Genomic DNA, 22,095 nt, shown 5'->3' with positions numbered 1-22,095 from the left:
TTAAAGTCCATCATGAGGCCAGAATCACTAAGGCTTGTTGGTGGGTGAAAGCAGGGTCGCTGGACAGAGCAGAGTCTGAGCCACGCCCATGGCTGCTCACGCTCAGTGTATGAGGGAAGTGCAGTGCCAAGGACTCCAGTGGCACCACTGCAGACCCATCCCAGTGAGGGGAGCAGTCAGACGGTCCGCACACTGGGCCTGGGGAAGCCCACCTACCAGCAATGACCACGACAGACAAGGAGCGGTCTGCTGGTCTCCTCTGCATGGGGGCGAGACCAGATACTTGCCCTCAGATACTTTCCCAGTCACAGCACGTGCACGGTCAGGGCCAGACAACACCACAGAGCAAGCAGCAGACGCTCAGGATGGCTCTTGCTGGGAGAGATGATGAACCCGAGGAGGAGCCTGTGTGGCTGGAGGGAGTACTGTGCTGTGCTGTGCAGAGCAGGGTGCCGTCTGATGCCAACCTGGCCCTGAAGCACAGCGGGTACGGAACTAGGCCCCGGGCTGTAAGGCCTGACTCCTCTGCCCAGAGCAGAACAGAGGTCCTGACCCACAGCAGGGCCATAATCTACCATCAGGCACAGCTTCCTCCTGACACCCACAGAGGCAACTGCCAGGACTCACGTGGCCAGCCGCGAATGAGGCAGTGCTGCCTCTGCCTGTCAGATCTCCCTCCCCAGGGCCCACATGTGCGGTGAGGCCCGGGCCTGCCTGTGCCATGGGGGAGTTCTGAGTAGGAGCTCAGGGGCCATCCTGACATCTGCTTCCTCAAGACAGACACAGTCAGGGAGGGTCTGGCCTTGCAAGTGGCTAACATGGGCTCAATCCTCAGGTTTCCCAGCACTGCCGGGAGTGATCCCTGAGCACCACCAGGTGTTGCCCGACATTTAAATCACTATCACTATCACTATTACCCCATTGTTCATCTATTTGCTCAAGCAGGCACCAGTAATGACATTTAAATAAATAGATAAATAAACCACTTCTAAAAATTAGAAGTGGCCTTTAGAAAGAGAAGGAGCTGCAGTCTATTCTCATGCTGTCCATTCGCAGTTCCCCAGGGGTGAGTCAGGCTCCGTGAGCTGCCTCTCGGGCGTTGAGGCCCTGCGCACCATCCGCACTGCTGGGCCCGAGCACTGACCCATCAGGCTCACACAACCCGCCGTGTATCCCTGGGGACGCCCCGGCCCCAGCACTGCTGGCACGGACTCAGGAGAAATGAAATAGAGGGCCAGAGCCTAGTTCAGCGGGGAGGGCATTCACTTGCATGCAGCCAAATGGGTTTGATCCCAGCACCCATAAGGAGCCCTGAGCCACCCTGAGCACAACCAGGTATGGCAACACACATGCCCTGTTCATCGGTTGCCACGGCCCCACCAGCCATGCTCTGGATCGGAGTGAGAGCCCCCCACGTGGCCCTCCCTGCTCACCCACAGGGCCCTATCAGAGGTTGCCAGGGCCTGGTGGGTGACTGGGGAGGGGGTGGTTTTCTTTGGGAGGAGGAAAATATTCTAGAATCTATGGTAATGGTTGTCAGAGCATGTATAAATATGCTAACATACCGATTCGTCCTGGTGTGGTGAATTGGAGCTCAGAAAAGGTGGAAGCATATACTATTTCCTTTACAACTTTCTTTTTATTAGTAAAAAACTTTTGTGGGGGGGGTTGAGTCATGCCCAATAGTGCTCAGTAATCCTCCTGATCGGTCTCAGGGAACCATGTGCACTGCTGGCAATAGAACCTGGGTGGGCTGCCCACCAGGCCAGTGCCTCCCCCATCCTATCTCTCCAGCCCCTCCAGGGCAAATCGTGATAGAAAGGTGAATGGAAATAAAGGCACAGTGTCCGTCGAGAAAACAAAGCCGCTCAGGAGCTAGGGCGGCAGTGGGCACACAACATCAGAGATGTGTCTGAGGGTGGGAAGGCAGGGATGCTCTGACCACATGTCCCTCTCCACAGGAAGGACATTCCGCCCATGGACCGAGAACAGACAAAGAAGGTGGTGTATTCAGCTGTATATGGAGCAGGTAGGCGCCAGAGCCGCTGTGTGTGCATGTGCTCGCGTGGGGTGCTTCCTGTGCCTCAGAGATCTTCGGCCCCCTTAACCCTGGCTCTGCCCGCCAGCCCCTCCCTGGCTGACCCTGTGCTCCTGTCTGTGTGACCTGGACCAGGTCCCCTTCTGAGCCCCCTCAGCTCTGTCATCTTTGGCATCTGCCACCACAGTCCAGTCCCAGTGCTCTAAGAACAGCAGCATGTGGCATCACCCAGCCAGGCCACCCTGCCCTGTGTCAGAGAGAGGCAAGCTGGGGGCGAGCCTCTCTCCCGCCATCCCCAGAGCCAGTCCCACTTCTGTCACTTTGGCAACTTCTGGAATATTCGCTCGACTTTTTTCTGGGGAGGAAGGCACTCACGCTGTAAATAAGCAGTGAGTCATGCCGTGGCGCTGGTGCAAAGGGTAATTTGGCTGCTTTTAGCTTGACGGTGACAGGTCCCCCACCCGACCTGTTTCCTCTGCTCCTGTGGCACCGGCCAGCCTGGTGGCTGCATCCTGCACATCTACACAGCCTAGCCCTCCGGAGTGGGTCAGAGCTGGGCCCTCGCCAAGGCAAGGAGCGCCCCTCGTGTGATGCCAAGGTCAGGGCTGGGAGCACATAGGGGTCCTTGGAGATCCAGGCTGGCCAGGCGGCTTGGGCAGTGGGAGCCACTCCGACCTGACAGAAGCAGCTCCTACCAGTGAGAGATTATGGGAAGCACAGCTGCAGACAGGAGCAGGGAAGGGTGGCCACCCGGGGTGGGTGGCCATGCTTGGGGGGCTCCAGGACCTCAGCAGACCCCACTAGCCATGGAGCCACTGGTGCCCAGGGTCTCAGCCTGCAGGTCACACTCACTGCCCCTTACGCTGGCCCTCACCACCTCTTCCTCCTCCTCCTCCTTCTCCTCCTCCTCCAGGCATGCTCTGAGCACTGGCGTCCCCTGTCCCTCTCAGCCTGCCTCGCTCCCTCCGTTCTCCATGTCTGAGCATCCATCAGGCATCTGCGTCAGGTGCCATTCACAGGCTCTGCCCCGGGCGCTGGGACGGGCTGTGCTGGGGGTCCCAGACAAAGGCATGACCTTCCAGGCAGGTCTCGGGAGTGGAGCTCGGCCTGCTCTAGGCAGCCAGGGGCACTGGGAAGTCTTGAGGCCATGTCGGAGCTCAGATGTAAGTGTGCCCAGAGATGCTGGTTAGCCGGGAACGCTGCCGCCCAGGCCTCTTGCTCTGGGCACTGGAGTCACACAGAACACCGTCTGCCTGGGACAAAGCTCCTGGCCAGTGGTCAGCTGAAGGGAAGGGACAGATATACCCACCTCCTGGGAAGACCCGGAGGCTGGTGGGACCCTCCCTGCCCTATCTCTCACTCGGCTGCTTCCCAAGAATCAGGCTCAGTCAGTGTGGGGGCCACAGCGTCCTTGCCCCTCTGGGTGACCGGCCATTGCAGCAGCCCTGGACGGGAAAGAGTCCAAAGTGCCTTGAGCTGCTGCAGGGAGTGGAGGTGAGTGGTCCCTGGCAAGTGTCAAGGGGACTCTAAACACACCTGGAACTGTTCTCTCTGGCCCAGAGAGTATCTGGAGGGAAAGGGAGAGATGTTGGAGGGAGGAACTGGCTGGCCCAGACCTCTGCTGGACAGCCCTGCCCTATGTATGAGGGGGGCTGCATTGGGCCACCCTGTAGGTTGCTGCCCACCACAGAGACAAGTGGACATGAGCCAGACTCACTCGAAAGAACCCCAGCTGCCCTGCAGGAATGGAGTGAAGTCACACACAGCTGCAGACGCAGTCATCTTGGGGATAGGAAGGGCCAGAGGCCGAGACCACGGGAGCAGGCCCCGAGGGGCTCCACGGGGATCACAGACCAGGGACCCCATCCAGTCTGTGTCTCTCAGGCCCTGCCTTGCAAGCTCTGGCCACGAGGCCAGTCCTTAGCCCCATGGCATGTGCGAAGATGGTCTCTGGCGGCTCCACGGTCCCTGGCACCACCAGCAGTGTCTGGCATATAAGTGCCGAGACTGAAAGAAAGGGGCATCCCCAAAGTGAGCCCCAGAGCAGAGGGCAGGGCAGCGTGGCCCCTGCAAGCACCATCCTGGGTCCAGCCTGCCGGGCACTCGGCACCGCCATCAGAGTGTGCAGCCCCCAGAGGAATCTCGGCCATGGGTGTGAGCCTGCAGCAGCTGGCAGCCCCGTGGGGAGGGGAGGGCAGGCCGGGAAAGGCTGAAGGGGCTGGAGGAGGTGCAGGAAGCAACAGGACAGGAAGCTCGGCAGTGAGCGAGCACCCACTGGACAGTGGACAGCAGGTGGCACCGTCAGAAACAGATCCATGGGTCAAGCTTGCAAGCGCCTGCGAGTGTGGTTCCAAGACGCCCTGAGACCCCAGTGAAGGGCCCTTGGGGTGGGGGGTGTTTCTCGCTCTCCCGGAAGAAGCAGGTGCCCGGGGGTTCGGAGTGACTTTTTTTCTGAAGAGAGGGGTTGACAGTCAGTGGGTTTCCCTGTGAGTTGGGCCCTCCCTGAGCTGACCCCCAGCAGAGGACAGAAGTGACGTGGCTCGTCCCGGTCCTGCCCCCTAGAAATTCTGGGTCTGCTTTGTCTCTCTGGGGTTCACTGCGGCCCTCAGCCCCGGACCCACATGCCCTGCTGTGCCAAGTGTCCCTTAGACCCCGCAGTTATTCCTCTGCCCTGGGAGAGACAGGACAGCGCCAAGCAGGACACAGTCTCCTGGGCTGCTCCTGGGAAAAACAGCAGGGAGGTAGGCCTGGGTGCAACCCCAGCACTGTCCCCCAACCACCCCAAAGCCATGCAGAACCTCCAGCTGGCAGAGCAGACTCAGGTTTGCGTGCCCACCAGCAGAGGGGTGCCTTCTGGGCAGAAGCCCAGCTGCTGTCCTGACCGGCCCCCACCAGAGCCAGCATCCCAGAGTGCTGGCCTGCCAACACACTGCCCAGCATGGACCCTCAGCACTGTGGCTTCCCCTCCCCATCCCATTCCCGGCCGGCCGACCCTGCCTACATCCCCAGCTCCTAGGTTGGCCAGCACCAGCCTGACCCATCAGAAATCAAGGTGGACTCAGCAACACCTCCAGAGGCACCCATAGGCTCAGCTGGTCGGTGGTCCCCAGCTGGTGGCCCCTGGCAGGTGGGCCCATGGGTGGGAGAGGTGAGCCCCTGACCTGGGCTGTTTCTGCCCACGTAGGAAAGGAGCAGCTTGTTGCCTGCCTGGAAGTTCCACTTCAGGAAGCAGCTGCACAGTTTTTGGAGAGTTTTTTACAGAAATACAAAAAAAATCAAGGAGTTTTCCCAAGCCATCATCACTCAGTGTCAGCGGAGCAGTGAGCTGCCCTGCCGAAGCCTCTGCAGCCCACCCTAGTCATCCTCTCTCCAGTGGCAGGGCCCCGCTAGGGCAGCTCCAGGCTCTGTAGAGACAGCAAAAGCCACCTTGGGTCAGAGGGCAGCAGCTGGACAAAGCTAGGTGGACAAAACCCTGCCCCCAGAATGAGACTGCTGGGCCTTGTGGAAAGCACATGGTATGTGACAGTACCAGAAATTGTCCCGCGGAACAGCTGCTCTAATTTCCATTCCTGTGTCTGTGGTTGGGCATCCATCTACCTACTCAGAAATGACTGCATGTCTCAGTAGCTCAGGATCGAAATAAGAACACAAGCATGTTAGAAATGAACATTGGTAAAAGTATCTCTCATCAAAACCTGTGCCCTGGTGCTTGGAAGGGAAAGAATCCTCCCTCCCACCCTCCTCCTTCCCTCCCTCCTTTCTCCCACCCTCCTAGTCCTCCCTCCCTCCCTCCTTCCCTCCCTCTCTTCCTCCCTTCCTTCCTCCCTCCTTCCCTCTTTGTTTCTGTCTCTGTCTCTCCCCCCACCCTCCAGAGAGGAACTATAGAGGGGTCCTCTGTAAACGTAGGCTTTCTAGCAGAGGGAGTGCTTGGAGAACCAGTACATGTGTTCAACCCCAACTCAGTCCCTGGCACCACAAAGTGTCCCCCTGAGCCCCACTAGGAGTGATCCCTACATGCAGAGCCACAAGTAAGCCCTGCGCACTGTCAGGTGTGGCCTAAGAAACCAAAAAATGAGTAAAGACTTGGGCGGGACTGCACAGCAGGGATCCCGCTGCTGGGGGGGGGGGGGGGCGGGGGGGGGACGCCTGAGAGACACTCTTGGCAGTACTCGGCCCAGCCATGCAGGCCAAATGGCTCAGTGCTTGGCCCTGCACTGCTTAGGCGCCCCGAGAGCCACAGCAGAGGTGTGTGAGGGGCCTGTGGTGCTCAAGATGGAGTCTGGGCCTGAGAGGAGAGCGTGGGGACCACCGCCTGCCCACACATGGTGCCCACCTCCTGCCCACACACGGTGCCCATTGCTTGCCCCAGGTACCAGACCCCAGACGCAGACGCCCAAAAGCCAGCCTGGGTAGCAAGGGCAGCCATCCTCGCTGTACTGCACACAGGCCCCTGCCCTGCAGACAGGGAAGGAGGCCTGGGACCCCAGAACCTCATCCAGGGAAGCCCTGCCCACAGAGGATGCTGCCCACAGGGACAGGGTGCCTGCAGCTGTGGCTCCTGCCTCTTATCCTGCTCTTGCTTCACACAGGCTATGTGGCAACACTGATGGGCAGACGGAGGCCACTGCCCCAGATCTGGGCTCAGGATGTGCAGTTCCAGGCACAGGCCGAGTGCCAGGCAGTGAACTTCATGATACAAGGTAGGCCCAGTGCCGCCCCCCGCCCCCGTGCCTCCGGCAGCTGCAGCAGGGAGTCTGCCCCCCACTGTCCCTGCACTTCCTGTTCCAGCCTGGGCAGTGGTTGTCCAGGTTGAGGAGGAAGATGCACCCACGGCAGGTGCAGGATGAGCTGTCCAGTATTCCAGCCGGGACCTCTGCAGGATGCGGTGGGCTCTCAGTCCACAGCCAGGCCGACTCTTCATCCCCCTGCCTGGCTGTGCCCGAGCCACCACCACTGTCGTGCCCCATGCAGGCTGTGTGTCTGTGGCCATGACCAGCACCCCCGGGGCCACCTTCACCACACTGCCCAAGTGCTGCTGCGGGCGGCTTTGAAGGCCTCAGGGCAGGGACGGGTCATGCCAAATGCCAACAACGGGCTCTGGACTTGGCTCTTACACCAGCAGCGGCTACTGGGACCTCACGACCTGCCTCAGCACTAGAGCCAGCCCCACCCCACTAAAGGGCCAGCCTCGGGCCACAGTCAAGGGTGCCACGTGTGGGCGTTGTCCTCCTGCCAACCTTGCTCTGTGCCCACAGGCTCTGCCGCAGACCTCTGCAAGATGGCCATGATCTGCATCTTCACTGCTGTGGCCTCATCCCACTCGCTGACAGCCAGGTCAGAGTGCGCCCTGCCTGGAGCAGCCTGTGGGCCTGATGGCCACTCGGAGCACAGCCCCACAGCAGGGGACCAGGCCTGCAGCAGGAGCACCAGGCTGCCACCACCTGGCAGGATTCCCAGGCCACCTACTCTGGGCACAAGCCAAGGGGCACCTCCCTGGCCACCCGGTCCTAGTGGGTTTACCCCTCAGCTCACAGGGACATGAGGTTCCTCCCTGCCACCCCATGTGGCACCTTTTCTATCCATGCCCAGAGTCAGCGCCCACACTCCCCCTGTGCTCTCCTCTGCCCTGCTCCGCCCAGGTCAGCAATGGGGGACAGGAGCCCCCAGGTGCACCCGGATGTCAGGGTAAGTGACTGAGCTCTGGACACCCCCATTGTTGGCATAGGGGAGTCTGCACAGGAGGCTGCATGTGGGGCCACAGAGCTCCCCGAGGGCTGGAGCAGGCAGGCCTGGTGGTCACCTGGGCAGAGGTCATGCCAGCACCTGCTAGACCTGGGCAGGGCAGAGCGTGAGGCCCACGTGAACTACCAGGTGCCCCGGCAGAAGCAATTCATGGTTTAGGAGGCCAGAGGGAAGGTGCGGGCCCCCTTGGGGCACCTGACCCTGGTCGCACCCCCTTCTGATGCCTGCCAGCCCCCTGGGTCCAGCAGAACACAGGGCGGGCCCAGGAAGCACAGCATGGGGGCCTGCGGGAGGAAACAGGCCAGGCTGCAGGGCAGCGGGTCAGGGTGCCTCTGGGCGGGGATAAGGTTGGAAAGGGGGTGGGAGGGGCCCTGCTGGCACGACCCCCAGGCCAGCACCCACACGGCATCTCAGGAAGACGAGGGTTTCCCGTCTGTGGCCCATGCCGACGCCCCAGTTCCGGGGGTGGACTGTGCAGGGCTCCGAGCGGGGTGTGGGTGACTAACGATCCCTTCCTATTCTTAGTCGCTGGCTGTACAAGGTGATTCCAGGGAGTGTGAACCCTCTGCTAAATCTGGAAGTTTCCAGTGCCTCCTGGGGGGGCCCGTGACCCGGCAGAGGCCTGGGAGTCAGTGAGAGACGGCGCGGCCTGGCTGCATGTGGGGCACAGGCCAACTGGGAGGGCTACACCTCTGGCCACCCCTGCTGATGGCCAGGGCGTGCCCATGGGGGGCCAGCTCTGTGTCTGCAAGAAGAAGGTCCCGGAGCACCAGGGTTGCCTTCCCGGCTGTGGCCCCTTTCCGGCCGTGGGTTCGGGGGCAGTGCTGCTCTGCCAGGCAGGATGGCTGCACATGACTGAGGCTGCCCCCAGCCCAGCCTGTGTCCATGGAGCGGGCATCCGCTCTCCAGGCTGGGGAGGGTCCGGGGGCTCCCCTTTGGTTTCACCCGACAGAGGCAGTGACATGCTCCCCTTTCCCTATTCTGTGGGAGACCCCCCTGCCCTTGCTGGGGGTCAGAATAGGGGTGATCCCAGACCAGCAGGGCCTCTCCCCAGACCTTAGAATCGGGGGCTCAACTGTACAGACCTTAGAATCGGGGGCTCAACTGTACTTCCAAGGTACAAGGCCATGGCTCGTGTCCTCCCCCACTGCGGCCCCCCCACACGCACCCTGGAACCTGCCCATGAGGCTGTCCCCTGTCCCCACTGAGCCCCAGCTGCTGTTCCCTGCCTCGTGGCTGCCCCTTGCTCCCAGTTCCATGGTGACTGTCATCATTGCAGGCTGGTGGCCCAGATCCACGATGAGCTGCTGTTCAAGATGGAGGAACCACAGGTGCCCGAGTTTGCAGGTGACCCGGCGAACCCTGGTCCCGTGAGGGCACACAGGCCCAGTCTGCCGTGTGGACCCCAGGGTGGGCACAGCTGGGCCATCAGAACACAGTGGGGCTCTGGGGCTCCAGCCCGTGGGGCAGCAGACGGCCGCCTCCTAGTGTATGCTAGGGCTGTGCCCTGTGTCCTGGGGAGACGGCCCTGACACTCACTGTGCCCGCCTTGTCTCTCCACCCTCTCAGGGACTTGCCAAAACAAGGGGGTGAGGGCAGGAACAATAGTACAGCGCACCCAGGTTCGATCCCCGGCATCCGACGTGTTCCCCTGAGCACCGCCAGGAGTGACTGCTGAGAGAAAAGCCAGGAGTGACCCCTGTGCAGCACCTGGTGTGCCCCTCCCCCCCCCCACCAAAAGAGTAGAGTGAAAATCTAGTCCACAGTGACACCCTCAGCAGGGATCCCTACCCAGGACCCCATTGTGGGCTAGCCCCAGTGCCCTACAGAAAAGGGTGGGTGCAGCTTGGGCAGGGGGTCTGAGCAGGCACCCTCAGCTCTTGTCAGGCGCTCCGTGGAGTCACTGTGGAATGTGCCGGCCTCGGAGCTGCAGGTGCAGGTAAGGGGCTCCTTGGTGGGTAGTGAGTAGCACGGGGCCTCTAGGGGCTGGTAAGGGAAGCCCTGCGACTTCCTGTCCTGGGTGGTTCCTGTGACTCATGCAGCAGGTGGGGTGGGAAAGGTCCTGCAGCCCTACTCGTCTGGAGTGCTGCTCCCTGCATATGTGTGCCTGTGTAAACATGGGTGCCTACATGTGTGCCTGTGTGAGCCTGTGTACCCGAGTGAACATTTGCGCTTATGAGAACATGTATGCTGTGTGAATATGGGTGCCTGCACGTGTGCCTTTGCCATGCATGCCTGTGTGAGCGTGTGCACCATGTGAACATGCTGCTGTGTGAGCACGTGAGCATGCTCTGTGTGTGCCTGTGTGAGCATGGCCTACAGTGTGGCGTGGCTGAGGTGCAGGCGTCTCTGCTCTGGAGTCCAGCCCCAGGGCCCAGGCTGCACTCTCCTCTGCTGCCCCCAGGTTCCCCTGAAGGTCAGCCTGAGTGCTGGATGCTCCTGGGGACCTCTGACGCTGCTGCAGGAGACCTACCACCCTCCGCCTGCACCCATGGGCACTCTCCCCTTGGTTCACAGCCCTCCGTGGCACGGGGCTGGGAACTGGCCTCCACAAAGCCAAGTGGGACCCCCACAGGTCAGCGGGGCACTGGGTGCTGAGGCGGGCACATCCAGGGCCCCCCGGTAAAGGCCGTGAGTGCTGCCCATGTCCTGTCCTGCCTTCTTCACGCTGCAGGACTTCTTGTCCCCACAGAGCCACCAGGCTGGCACCTGGGTGGTCTGGGAGCTGCTGGCCCTCACCACCTCAAGGTGCACAGGGGACAGCTCAGCCTCGAGCCCCCTCACATCACCCCTGCACCCCTAGCAAAGACCAGTGGCACCCTCCTCCCAACCATACCCTGGCCCCTAAGTCTGGGGTGAGAGGGCACATTTGGGGAGGGCCTGTGCTCAGTGGCGAAAATGAGGCATAGGTGATCCCTGTGGGCATGTGAAGGAACCTTCTGGAGGCCATCCTGCCCTTTAGCAGCAGCAAGCCCTCAGGGGCACCCTCAGGCCCAGTTTCACTGTGGGGAACAGACCCACACAGTGCATCTGGCTGACTCCAGGGTCCCCACACCCCATCCTCGCTCTGCTTCCTGGCCTGAGCCCCCAAGTCCCATACCCTCCTCCCCAGGAGGGCTCTGCTGGCCTGTTCGGTTCCCTCAGAACAAAGCCGCTCTGGGCCCCATCTGTGCCAGCTCCTGCAGAGCAACCCTGGGCACTGGGCACCAGGCAGGGACCACTGAGCAGAAGTCACTGCATAGAGAACACTGGACAGTGGACACTGGGCAGCGGGCACTAGACAGAGGACACTTGGCAGAGGGCACTGGGCAGGTGTCTCAAGAAAACGTGGGAGTTGGCTTGTGTTACCTGCAGCTTTATTGAAAAACAGCAGCTTGGCGGCCATGCAGAGGGAAGTGCCCTGTCCCCAGGAGCTCGGGAGGGCAACCTCGTGCCCTACAGCTGCCACCTGTAACACTCTGTGTCCCCTGCAGGCATGCTCAGACCATGGCCAGGCTCTGATCTCACCTGTCACAGCTACCCCTCCAGGCTGCTCCCTCACATGACAGAGGCCCCTGACACCCGGCAGATGGACAGGGAACGCGTGCTCAGGCACAGCCTCTCCTTCATGGAGGCCAGGCCATGGGGCTGCAGGGCTGCACCTCCCCAGCCCAGAGCGTGTGCAGCACGCACAGGCCCACAGAGCAGCAATGGCCAGGCCTGAGCAGAGGCAGCGTGTCCTGGGCATGGACGTGGCCAGCCCACCCTCCAGTGCCCAGGGTAGCCGGGTTGCCAACACCCAGAGAGCCCCAAGGAGCAGCTCAGGCCCTCAGGGCAGGATTCTGTCCACACACGAGGCCCTGGGGCTCTGAGCACAGACTCCCCACCCACTCCCCTACCCAGCGCCCAGCCCCCAGTCTGTTCCGGCTCCTCTACACCGACACCCCACATCCAGAAGCCCCAGACTCCCCAAACCAGGAGCGCCAAGACACAGGGAAGAGGGGTCAGGCAGCCTCGCCCCAGCTGCTGCCCAGGTAGGCCCCATGGGGAGATCTGTGTCTCAGAGGGCGAGACTGACACCTTAGGGCACAGGGCAGGGCAGCGAGCTCACAGCCTGGAGGCCAGGGCGACACACATGTCCCTGCCCTCAGGGCTGGGCGCTAGCGCCTGACACAGCCCCGAGGGGAGGCAGGGGACTCATGCATGAGAGCCCCTGCCTCCAAACTCCAGGGTCCCAGGCACACCCATCCTGGTCATCCTCCATCCAACTCGGCCCCCCACCGCCTCCCAGCACACCTCAGTCGCGAACGCCCCATACCAGCTCTGGCCATGACACAGCAGCAGAAAGAGGAAAAGGCACAAAGGTCTGTTTTCCATTTTGCTAAAACACTTTACGTCTGTCTGTATAATCCAGATTAACAAAATCTGAGAGCTGCAAGAAAATAGGATTTCTGTACAGTCTACAAAACCCCAGCCAGGGGGCCGGGCGCCACCAGGGAAATGTACACGGGGGTCTGTACAGGGCAGGGGCCCACCAGCCGCCTCCACACGCTGCCTCCTGGGTGCCCACCCCCGAAGCACCCTGGAAGAAGGGCCACCCCCTCCCACTGTGGGTGCCAGCTCCGGGGCCACCGTGCTGGCCCCTCCTCCCCCAGGCTGGGCCCAGGGCACACGGACACACCCAGGTGCCTCCCCAGACCCTTGCCCCACGGTGCCAGCAGCCCAGGTGGATGGAGATGCCCCTCTTCCCGGAGGCTACGTGTCAGGGCCAGGAGGGGTGAAGGTGGCCAGAGCCCCCATGGGCCAGGGATGGATCAGGGTCCCCTCCCGATCCCACGCTCGGAAGTTCTCCACCCACCCGGCCACCCACCCTGCACACTGGGCCAGAAACCGCGCAGGCTCTCGGGCACACACATGTGCCACACTCCCTCGCCATCCTGTCCGAGAGTTAAAGGCATGCAGAACGCTATTCTGTCTAAGTGACCTAGGGAAAGGGTCGGCCGCAGGTGAGGAGAAGCCGCGGGCTCGTGGTGGCAGCCGCCTGGGCTAATGAGCTTCGAGGGCAGCCACGCAGCCCAGGTGCTGGGGGTGGCCCACCTCGGCCTCCCGGCTCCCCTGGCGCCCTGGCTGCTGACCGGCTGCTATGGGATCCGCCCCTGGGTGAGGACCAGGCAGGCGGGGGCCAAAGGGAAGAAAGGTGACGAAGTCAAAGCCAAGCCGAGGGGGGGCAGCAGGTGCCTGCAGAGGGCAGCCAGTCCCGGCCGAGTCTGGGAGGCTGTGGGCATGCGGCATGCTGCAGCCCAGCCGGTCCTCGGCATGCACAGAGCTAAGCAGCCTGGCCCGCACAGCTGCCCTGCCGCCCCCAGACCAGGCTCCGTGCTGGGGCGGGCACCGAGGGGCCTTCCCCGTTGGCGACAGCAGGCTGGAGGCCAGGCCGCATGGGTCCCAGCTTCCCCTCTCCAGGTGAGGCCCCAGCTGGCAGGGCAGGGGAGCCAAGGCTGCAAACCACCCCCCGCCCCCAAGTGTCCCAGATGAGCGACAGCAGCCCTGCACGCTGAGACCCAGCCAGAACCGCGTAGTGCTGGAGAGGAAAACGCCAGCCCGGTGCATGGCTGAGCTTCTGCAGCTCGGGCAGGCGGGCGGGCAGGCGGCCGCTCACTCCTCGCGCAGCTGCAGGCGGTAGCGGTGGTAGCGGACCTGGAAGAAGAGGCGCTCGGCCAGCGAGAGGGTCATGCCGGGCAGCACGTAGTGGTCACTCGAGCCCATGTGTCTGAAGCCCAGAGACTCGTAGAGCTTGTGGGCGGCGACCTTGACAGCTGTGGTGCCGAGGACCACGGCCGAGTAGTGGTGCAGCAGGGCAAACTCCAGCACCTTACGGCCCAGCGCCTTGGCAATGCCCTTTCCCCGGAAACGCGAGTCCACCGACATGCGGAGCAGCTCCACCGTGTTGTCTGCCTCGTGCGCCCGCGCCGCCACGATGCCCACCACGTTGCCGTCCAGCACAGCCACCCAGAAGCAGGACCCTGCAGGGACAGGGGGTGGCGGCTGTAGGGGCCCGGCCTCAGGCGGCATGAAGGAGGAGGTGGCCTCTGCGCAGGGGTCCCAGCACCCCACAAGCCTGGTGATTGGTGACTAACCACCAAGGACCACTCCACTGCCCCTGCAGGCATAGCAGGGGCTAGGGAAAGGGGTGCTTCGGGGCCAGCTGCTGCCAGGGAGCAGGGCCTCCCATGCTGGCCAGAGGGAGTCCTGTGGCCCAGTGTCAGGGCACAGGCAGTCCCTGGCGGGGAGGACACTTTGAGAATCCACATGAGAGACCCAGGCTGGTCAGGGCACCATCCCGCCTCCCCTCACAGTGACCCTCACCCTAGCTGGCAGCTAGCCCAGTGGCCACCCGCTGCCTGGCCCAATCACATCCTGGGGCAGGGTAGGAGGATCCAGGGAGGGGGGACAGAGGCAGGAGGCAGAGGCCACAGCGGGGATGGGACCCGACACCCCAGTCCATGTTGCCACACCCTATCATCCCACCCTGCCCTGCACCCGCCCAGGGCCAGACCCTCAGCCACTGACTCACTGCTGCCCGCCCAGACAGGCCATAGGGCCGGCCCGGAAGGCACCCCCCTTGATGGTCTCCTGCTTCCCGTGCACAAGTACCTCCCTCACCCGGGGACCCAGGGGACAGGGTCACACGCCAGCCTGCTCCCCACCAGCTCCCCCCCACCCCCCGCGCTTGTGCCCTCCGGCACACGCCCAAACAGTGTGCCGACTTGGGCAGCGGTCAGGAGGACTGGGTGCCTGTGGCTGCTGGGCTGCTGTGAGGTGTGAGGAAGCCGCCCCAAGGGTGCCCCTGCATCAGGTGCCCCTCACCCCTGCTCACCATACTCCCTCACCTCAGCTAGCTGTCCCTCCCCGGCATCAGGTACCCCTCACCCCTGCTCACTGTCCTTGCACCAGGTACCCCTCATCCGTACTCACTGTCCCTGCACCCAATACCCCCTCACCCCTGTGCACTGTCCCTCCACCAGGCACCCCCTCACCCCTACTACTGTCCCTCCACCAGGTATCCCCTCATCCCTGCTCACTGTTCCTGCCCCTGCACCAGGTACCCCTCAACCCTGCACCAGATGTTCCCTCACCCGGCTGTCCCTCCCTCTACACCAGGTAACTCCTCACCCCTGCTTGTTGTCTCAGCTATTTTTTTCTTGCCCTCATCAAGCTAGATACTAACCAGTGGTTTGGCCTGTCTGCTCAGCCCAAGGTCCCTCATACCCCCGAGATCAGGGACAGAGTCTGCAGGGAAGCCAGGTCTACGGTCCCTGTGCTGAACAGCCCCACCCCTCCCTGCACAGAGGTGGGAAGGGGGCTGGAGAGCAGGTTCCTGATGGCTGCACCCCCAGCCCCTTCCCCCACGGCCTCTGCTCCAGCCCTGGAGGCAGGACCCCGGCCTGCCACGCGCGGAGGGCTCACCCGGGGGCTTCATGTAGCACTGCTCGATGTCGGCCATGTCGGTGTGCAGCGCGCAGTCCAGGTAGGCCAGGATCACCTTGCGGCTGTAGTAGTAGCGCAGGCCCAGCAGCAGCAGCGGCACCAGGCTCGTCAGCAGCAGCGAGCGGGTCAGGGCGAAGCAGAGTACTGTGGGCACAGGGGCGTCCTGAGCGCCGGGACCCCCGCTGCCGCTCCCCCGTCCTCAGCCCCACCATCAGCGCCCAGGGGGTGGGGGCGCCAGGGGGGCGCGGTTCCCCCGCGGCGGGAGGGGCTGCCCAAGCGCCCAGGCGCTGTCCAGCTCAGCCGTGCTTCCCGGCCGCTCCTGGGAAGTGGGTCCCTGTTCACCACGGGGTCAGGCCCGGCGCCCGGCCCCCGGCAGCCAGCGTGGTCCCGCCGCCGCTGCCCCGAGCGCATGACCTTGGGCGCGGCGCACCCGGGTCCGAGCTCCGCGCGCACCGCGGGTACGCCGGCCGGGCCCCGCACCCCGCACCCCGGGGCGCTGGCGGGCTCCCCTCAAGAACCGGCGCCCGGGACCGCCCCCGCCCCGCGGACCAGAGAGAGGCGCGGGCCGAGCCCCCGCCGCTCGCGCCGGCCCCGCGCCCCGCCCGGCCGCGTCCGCCCCGAGGGCCGGCGGGCTCGCGCGAGCCCGGACTGCGGCGCGGGCACTGACCGGCCAGCAGGGCGTAGAGCAGCTGCGTGCGCGGGTGCTGGCGCAGGCCGCGGAAGGCCGTGTTGGGGATGCGCTCCATGATGCCGTCGTAGAAGATGCGGCGCGCCGCGTCCTGCTCGGCCGCGCGGAACTCGCGGATGTGCACGCCGCGCTCCCGGGCCGAGCCCGCGCCCCCCGCGGCCCCCGCGGCGCCCGCGCCCGCGTCGTCGCCCGCGCCGAGGGGCTGCGGGCCGGGCGCGGGCGGGGGCGCGGCGGGCAGCGGGGGCCACATGGCGCCGGCCGCGACCAGCAGCGCGTCCTTCTTGGCCCCCGGCAGCGCCTCATGCTCGTCGGCGGCCACTATCTTCGTCTCGCAGACCATGTCGGGAGGCCCACAATGCATGCACCCGGCGGGCGGCGCAGCGCGGGGACGCGGCCGGGCGGGCAGGGCGCGGGCCCAGGGCAAGGGCGCGGCGCCCTCGGACCGGCGGCGGCGGCGGCGGCGGCGGCTGCTCAGGGGCGCGGGGCGGCGGCGGGCGGGACGCGCGGGGAGCTGCGCCGCATTTTGGGCAAGTATTTATAACGCGGCGGCGCGGGGCGGCCGGGCGCCCGGGCCCGCAGGGTCCTAGCGTCCACTGCATTGGCTGCCGCGGGTCACCATGTGACCGCGCTGGGGGGAGCGACGCCGCCCCCGCGCCCGCCCCAGGCGCGCTCGGCGGAGCGCCCCGGGGCTCCCCGTGCCGCCCCGCGCCTCCCGCCGCGCGCCCCGCACCGCCCGGCCGGCCGCCCGCCTGGCGCGCACGGGCGCGGGGCCGGTGCCAGGGGCCCGCCGAGCCGCCCCGGCCCCGGCCCCTTTGTCTGCGCGCCCGGCCCGGACGCCGAGGAGGGGGCGCCCGGCTGCCCCCTGCCCGCACCCCGGCGAGGCCGCGCGGGCTCGCAGCGCTGCGCTCGGGCCGGAGGAGGGTGCGTTGCCCTGCGGCGGCCCGGGGGTGTGGACGCCCCCCGGACCCTCCGGGCCCCCCGCCCTGCCGGCGCGCATGCGCTTCGGGGCCTCGGTGCAGGTGCTGGGGGCGCTCTCGCCAAGGCGGTCCGGCCCCCCAGATCGAAGCAGCTACGCGACTGGACGCGGGCGGGCAGCGGCCGGACAGGGCGCGTCCCGCGGCCGAGCGCGCGAAGGCGGGGCGGACCGGAGACCCTTGCCGAGGGTCGGTGGCCTGGGAACGCCCCCACCCCCCACCCCCCGGCTGCGCCCCGCAGAGTGCACGAGGTCCGGTCCCGCTTGGGACCGCGCCAGCACCAGGCCCCGCGGGAGGGGCCCACAGATAGTCCCAAACCGCGTTTCCCGGGGCCGGGCTCGGAGGAATCCCGACGACCATCCACGAGAGCCGAGTAGAGGCGGAAAATGTCAGCGTCGCAGGGTCCAGGACGCTGGCCGTGGCAGGACCCGCGCGGCGGAGCGGGACCCGGCTGGGCTCGACTGAGCCCAACGCCCCGACCGCGGGCTGCGGCCCCGTCCAGGATAGGCGCTAAGGCAGAGCCCCCAGCCCCCAAGCCCAGAGCGGGCAGGAAACTGGTCAGTGTTGGCTCGAGGAGGCAGCAGATCCACAGCTGGGAAGGGAAGGCACCAGCCACCCAGGGACAGCGTCCTCCCAAGGTGTCAGGCTGGGCAGTGGTGGGCCGGGAAGGGGACCCCGCAGTCCCCACTTGTCCTCTGTCTTCCCCCATCCCTGGGGGTAGCCCAGGCAGCAGTGCTGACCTGCTGTGGGGCAGGGGGGCACCCCAGGCACCGCCCCCCTCAGCTTCGGGATGGAGATGCCACAGCTCAGCCCTGCCTGCAGGAACCAAAGAGGGCGGCTGTCACCATCCGCAGGTTGGGGAGGCTGCAGCTGTCAGGAGGGGTCTCAGCCAGCTCAGGTGGGTGCCACAGCCCACCCTTGGCTGTGTTCAGCCAATAAGGCCAGACTGCAGGGGGGACTCTGGGCGCAGGGCCCCTCTGCAGTCCCCAAGCCCCTCAGGCCTCCCGCCCCTCGACCCTCTGCCAACTGCCCTTTGCCCTTGGCAGTGTGTGACCGGCTGGCTGTCCCCTCTCCCTCATCACACTGGGTCAGGACACACAGCTGGCCACCCAAGCCCTCCCTCGAGGGCGCCTGGACCCCAGCTTCTGCCCTGCCCACCTCACATTCCCCCAGACCAGCACCTGTCACTGTCCTAGGAACGCCCTAATGTGGGCAGGACTGCCCACAGAATGCAAGATACCCGTTAAAGCTCCATTCTGGAAAGTTCTCCGTGTGAATGTCCCAAACACTGTGTTCGTCAGATTTATCCCCACAGCCCGGGTCATGCCTCAGTGTTCTCTGGCTGGCACCTGTATTTGCTGACAGGCCAGCCCGTGCCTCGGAACCGAGCCCACCTGTGCCCGGACACTGGCGGCATCTGCCCGAGGCCCACTGGAGGTCCCTGCAGCACCTGCTGGGGATCGTGGCCCTCAGCCAGTCTCAGGTTTGTCCCTGGGCTGGTACCCGGGTGGGTGACGGAGGGTATGTGGCCACTTGCCAGCTTGCCCCCGGGACAGCCACGGAGGTGAACTGATGCCCAGAGCGGGGGTCCTACCGCGTCCCCCATCACAGTTCCGTGGAGAGCGACTGAGAGAGAAGACCCCTACGGGAATTTCCAGCGCGGTGGACAGACAGTGGCCATGGGTCCTGGCGGCCTGGAGCAGGGGGCAGCTGTGGATGGTGACCACGTCTGCAGTGGGCCCGGGGCTGCGCAAGGCATCGTCTCGTGGGGCCGCGGGCTGGGGGCAGCGAGGGCCTGGGGACACTGGGCCCACCGTGGCTGCCGCGGCGAGGGCCGGGTGCGGGCAGAAACCAGGCCAGGGAGGGCGGACGCGGGGTGGGCGGCGAAGGCGAGCAGTCGGGAGGCGGAGACGGGTTCGGGTGTTTATTGTGGGATCAGCGCGTCCTCAGCGGCCGGCGGGCCAGCAGGCACACAGGGCGCGGCGCTCGGCCTGCAGCAGGAGAGTCTCGGTCTGCAAAGCAACGGCGGCGTGAGGGGGCGCGGCCCCGCCGGGCCTGGCCCCCTCTCACGGGGCCCGGGGTCGAGGTCGCCCCTGCTCCCAGCGCCACGCGCGCACCCCCTCGGCGTCCCCGCCTCACCCGCGCGTCCAGGCTGGACGCCGTCTTCCGCAGGTCCTGCAGGGCGCGCTGCATGAACTCGAACGCGTGGCAGTCCACGCACGGGCGGCCTGCGGCGCGGCGGGCAGCGCGGTCAGCTGGCGTCACGCCGCACCCCACCCGCCCGCTGCCCCCCGGCCGCGCGGACAAAGCGACGCCCGCACGTACTCTGCGCGGGGACGGCGCCGCCCGGAGCGGGGTCGGCGCGGGCCTGGGCGCCCAGCAGCGTCGCGCTCAGCAGCAGCAGCAGCAGCAGCAGCGGGGGCGGCGGCCGCGGAGGGCTTCGCGGAGGCGGGGGCGCCATGGCCGGGGGGCGCCTGCAGCGAGCCCGGGGTGAGGCGACCCCGGCCGGAGCCCCTCAAAGGGCCCCGCGGAGAACGCCGGAGGCCCCGCCCCGGGGCCAAGCCCCCGCCGGCCGCCAGCCGACTGCCTGGACACCCCCACCCAGAGTCTCCAGGGCCTCCCAGGTCTCCACCCCTAGGGCCGAGCCCCCCAGAACCCCACCCCTAGGGTTGAACCCTCCGTAGGCCCCCAGGGCCCCCCAGATCCCACCCCTAAGGCTGAGGCCCCCGCAGGCCCCCAGAGCCCCCGCCCCTAGGGCCGAGCCCCTCAGATACCCCCACCCCTAGGGCTCAGGGCCCCGGGGCCCCCAGAGCCCTCCGGGACCCCTGACTCGGGTCCGCAGCGCCCTCACCGCGGTCGGACACTCGCGACAGCCGCGCGGGAGATGGGGACTGGCCGCGTCCTGCGCGCCGCGCGCATGCGCCCGACCCTGCCCCGCCCGGGTCCCCCCCATCGACGTCGTCGTCATGGAAACCCGGGACCCGCGCTCCTTTAGCTTAAAGGGACCGGAGAGGCTCGGGACTCTGCGGGCCGACCGTGGCAAGTCGGGCGGGCTGCGTGGAGGCGGGGGTGCCTGCAGCCCCTCCCGGGTACCGTGGACGAGAGGAATCTGCCGCGGGACCAAGCAGTTTGGTGCCTGCTCGAGGCCGGGGCGGGGGGCCGCGTCGGGGCCCGCCCACCTCAGCCTGTCTCGGTCCTCCTCCTCCACAGTGGACACACCGGCCAGCTGGAACCCGACGCTCGCGCCGGGCTCGGAGAAGGGGGAGGGCTGCGTGGCGGCGACCCCCGCCCGCTTCCCCGCCCGGACGTCCAGGGCCGCCAACCCCGCACCCAGCCCGGCACCTGCTCCGCGCTGACCGGCCCGCAGACTGGCAGGGTCGGGGCGGAGTGGCCAGCGGGCCCCGAGGCCGAGTGGGCGCGGGAGAACGCGGGCGTGGAGGGAGTCGGAGCGGGCGTGCGGGGGCTCCTACCCCTCGCTCCCACACCCCTCCGCGCTCCCCTCCCCACCACCCATTCCCGCTTTGTTGATTGTGTTTGGGGGCCCCCTGGGAGAGCGCCCAGAGTTTAGCCCGTGCGTCCGCGGCTCGACCACAGTGACTCCAAAAGGGCACTGAGCCGGAGTTGCGGTTCTTAGTGCCGTGGCTTTGGGTTTGGAACCTCACCCGGCACAGCGCGCGGGGCGGGGGGGGGGGGCGGGTCCCTGAACTCCCGCGCCCAAGCCCGCCTAGGCTCCGTACGTCTCTCGCAGTTTGGATAAATTTCTTGCGAAAACTCAGCGCAGCTGCCTAAGTGGTCGCAGCATTGGACACCCGCGCTCTTGCCCCGGCACCCTCGGACCCGGGGCTTGTCACCGTGTACCTGGGACAGAGAAGGCTCACCAAAGTGTGTTTGGGACTTACTCCTGGCCCTGTGCTCAGGGGTTCGTCCCCTTCTGGGCCTTACCCATTGGTCCTGTTTCTCCAGCCTATCGTGTTTGAAGTCAAGTTCCCAAAGCATCTCTTGGGCTATGTAACAGCAGTGACCGCCATGGTCTCTCACTATGCTGATTGTCTTAAGTCTTCCATCCCGGCTTTTAATTCCTTTTGGATTTACTTGGGGGCGGTACAGTTGGCGTCATTCTTTTGAGGAGAGGTGTGGGAGGCACACCCAGGCACTCAGGGACCCTGCCAGGGCAGCCTGGCCTCTGTTCAGTCTCTCCCGCTCCCGGAGGTTCGCCCCTGGGAATGCTGCTGTGTGGGGACTGTGGTCACTCCCCTGCTTCTCGGAGCTGTCTGGTGTCCCAACCACCTCTGAACAGATTTTGCTTCTCCTTTTACAACCACAGATCCTTTGTCAGACATAGTGTCCTTGTTTGAGCTGGGTTATTTCTAGGCTCTTGCTTTTATTTCATTGATCTGTATCTAATTTTATTCTAATCTCTTACAGTTTTCCCCCCTGGGGGGAGTGGCAGTTTGTTGGGCCACACCTAGCAAGAGCTCCGAGGCTACTTCTTTCTTGCCTGTGCTCAGGGATCACTCCTAGTGGTGCTCTGGGACCATACAGCAGTGCTGGGCTTCCAAACCGGGTCAGCCTTCTACAAGGCTTCTACTGCTGCCTGCAGCAGTTTCCAGTCCCCCTTCTTTACAGGTCTAGCCACTTTGTAGCACAGTTTGATGTCATCTTGAACTTCCCCCAGCCAAAGTCATGGAATAGCCTCCCAACTCTTAGCTTCCTGTTCTATATCCGTTGTCTAGAAGTTTGGTTATAAAGAGCTTTCACCTCTTTCACATAGTTTGTTTTCATTTTTTCATTTTTCATTTCATCATCCTGTTATTCGTCAATTGCCTCGAGCAGGCCCCAGTAACCGTCTCTTTCATCCTAGCCCTGAGATTATATTCAAGGCTATTTAGGAGAATGAGACCCATCATTGTTACTGGTATTTGGCATATTTGGTACGCCACGGGGAGTTTGCCAGACTCTGCCCTGTGGGCAGGCTACATTCGATAGCCTGCAAGTTTGTCCAAAGTAGGAATGAGACAATAATGAATGAGACGATAGCACATAGTTTGTTAATATATTTAATTCCTTTGATGCACTTGCAGTTGGGATATTTATTTCTTGATCTCCTTTGTTGTTTTCATATAGGAAAACAACAGATATAGGGGAGAGAGGTTGGGACCATACTTGGATGAACCCGGGTCTGTGGT

At 64.8% G+C, this 22,095-nt stretch overlaps 3 protein-coding genes across 3 annotated transcripts; 1 reads left to right on the top strand and 2 right to left on the bottom strand.

Annotated features, from left to right (window-relative positions):
• The first annotated feature begins 1,978 nt into the window (after positions 1-1,978).
• Positions 1,979-11,234, top strand: POLN (DNA polymerase nu). The gene is made up of 9 exons (XM_056122027.1): positions 1,979-2,029; positions 5,223-5,358; positions 6,628-6,738; positions 7,294-7,372; positions 9,060-9,127; positions 9,658-9,719; positions 10,185-10,196; positions 10,473-10,528; positions 11,135-11,234. The coding sequence occupies exons 1-9, from the start codon at positions 2,021-2,023 to the stop codon at positions 11,232-11,234; spliced, it is 633 nt and encodes a 210-aa protein (XP_055978002.1). The 5' UTR covers positions 1,979-2,020.
• A 1,633-nt stretch (positions 11,235-12,867) lies between these two features.
• On the bottom strand, positions 12,868-16,666 carry NAT8L (N-acetyltransferase 8 like). Its single transcript, XM_056122106.1, has 3 exons — positions 15,915-16,666; positions 15,227-15,391; positions 12,868-13,782 (listed from the first exon to the last, which is right to left on the bottom strand). Exons 1-3 carry the CDS (start codon positions 16,294-16,296, stop codon positions 13,415-13,417), a joined length of 915 nt encoding a protein of 304 aa, XP_055978081.1. The 5' UTR covers positions 16,297-16,666; the 3' UTR covers positions 12,868-13,414.
• Positions 16,667-18,819: 2,153 nt separating this feature from the next.
• NICOL1 (NELL2 interacting cell ontogeny regulator 1) lies at positions 18,820-19,377 on the bottom strand. The gene is made up of 3 exons (XM_056122108.1): positions 19,235-19,377; positions 19,049-19,137; positions 18,820-18,921 (listed from the first exon to the last, which is right to left on the bottom strand). Exons 1-3 carry the CDS (start codon positions 19,368-19,370, stop codon positions 18,856-18,858), a joined length of 291 nt encoding a protein of 96 aa, XP_055978083.1. The 5' UTR covers positions 19,371-19,377; the 3' UTR covers positions 18,820-18,855.
• Between the last annotated feature and the right edge of the window lie 2,718 nt (positions 19,378-22,095).

This window comes from Sorex fumeus, unplaced genomic scaffold (assembly GCF_029834395.1).
Source record: "Sorex fumeus unplaced genomic scaffold, SorFum_2.1 ptg000044l, whole genome shotgun sequence".
NCBI lineage: Eukaryota > Metazoa > Chordata > Mammalia > Eulipotyphla > Soricidae > Sorex > Sorex fumeus.
This window is presented reverse-complemented; position numbering and strand designations above follow the sequence as displayed.

What these genes read in the sequence shown, in the direction of transcription:
- POLN (XM_056122027.1), top strand. An exon ending in CACTCAGTGTCAGCGGAGCA is followed by an intron (nt 5,359 to 6,627) that starts GTGAGCTGCCCT and finishes TGCTTCACACAG; the next exon opens with GCTATGTGGCAACACTGATG. An exon ending in CTGGCCCTCACCACCTCAAG is followed by an intron (nt 10,529 to 11,134) that starts GTGCACAGGGGA and finishes TGTTACCTGCAG; the next exon opens with CTTTATTGAAAAACAGCAGC.
- NICOL1 (XM_056122108.1), bottom strand. Translation starts at nt 19,370, where the DNA reads ATGGCGCCCCCGCCTCCGCGAAGCCCTCCGCGGCCGCCGCCCCCGCTG. An exon ending in CGGCGCCGTCCCCGCGCAGA is followed by an intron (nt 19,138 to 19,234) that starts GTACGTGCGGGC and finishes GCCGCGCCGCAG; the next exon opens with GCCGCCCGTGCGTGGACTGC. An exon ending in CGTCCAGCCTGGACGCGCGG is followed by an intron (nt 18,922 to 19,048) that starts GTGAGGCGGGGA and finishes GTTGCTTTGCAG; the next exon opens with ACCGAGACTCTCCTGCTGCA.
- NAT8L (XM_056122106.1), bottom strand. Translation starts at nt 16,296, where the DNA reads ATGCATTGTGGGCCTCCCGACATGGTCTGCGAGACGAAGATAGTGGCC. An exon ending in GCTCTACGCCCTGCTGGCCG is followed by an intron (nt 15,392 to 15,914) that starts GTCAGTGCCCGC and finishes CTGTGCCCACAG; the next exon opens with TACTCTGCTTCGCCCTGACC. An exon ending in GTGCTACATGAAGCCCCCGG is followed by an intron (nt 13,783 to 15,226) that starts GTGAGCCCTCCG and finishes CTGTCCCTGCAG; the next exon opens with GGTCCTGCTTCTGGGTGGCT.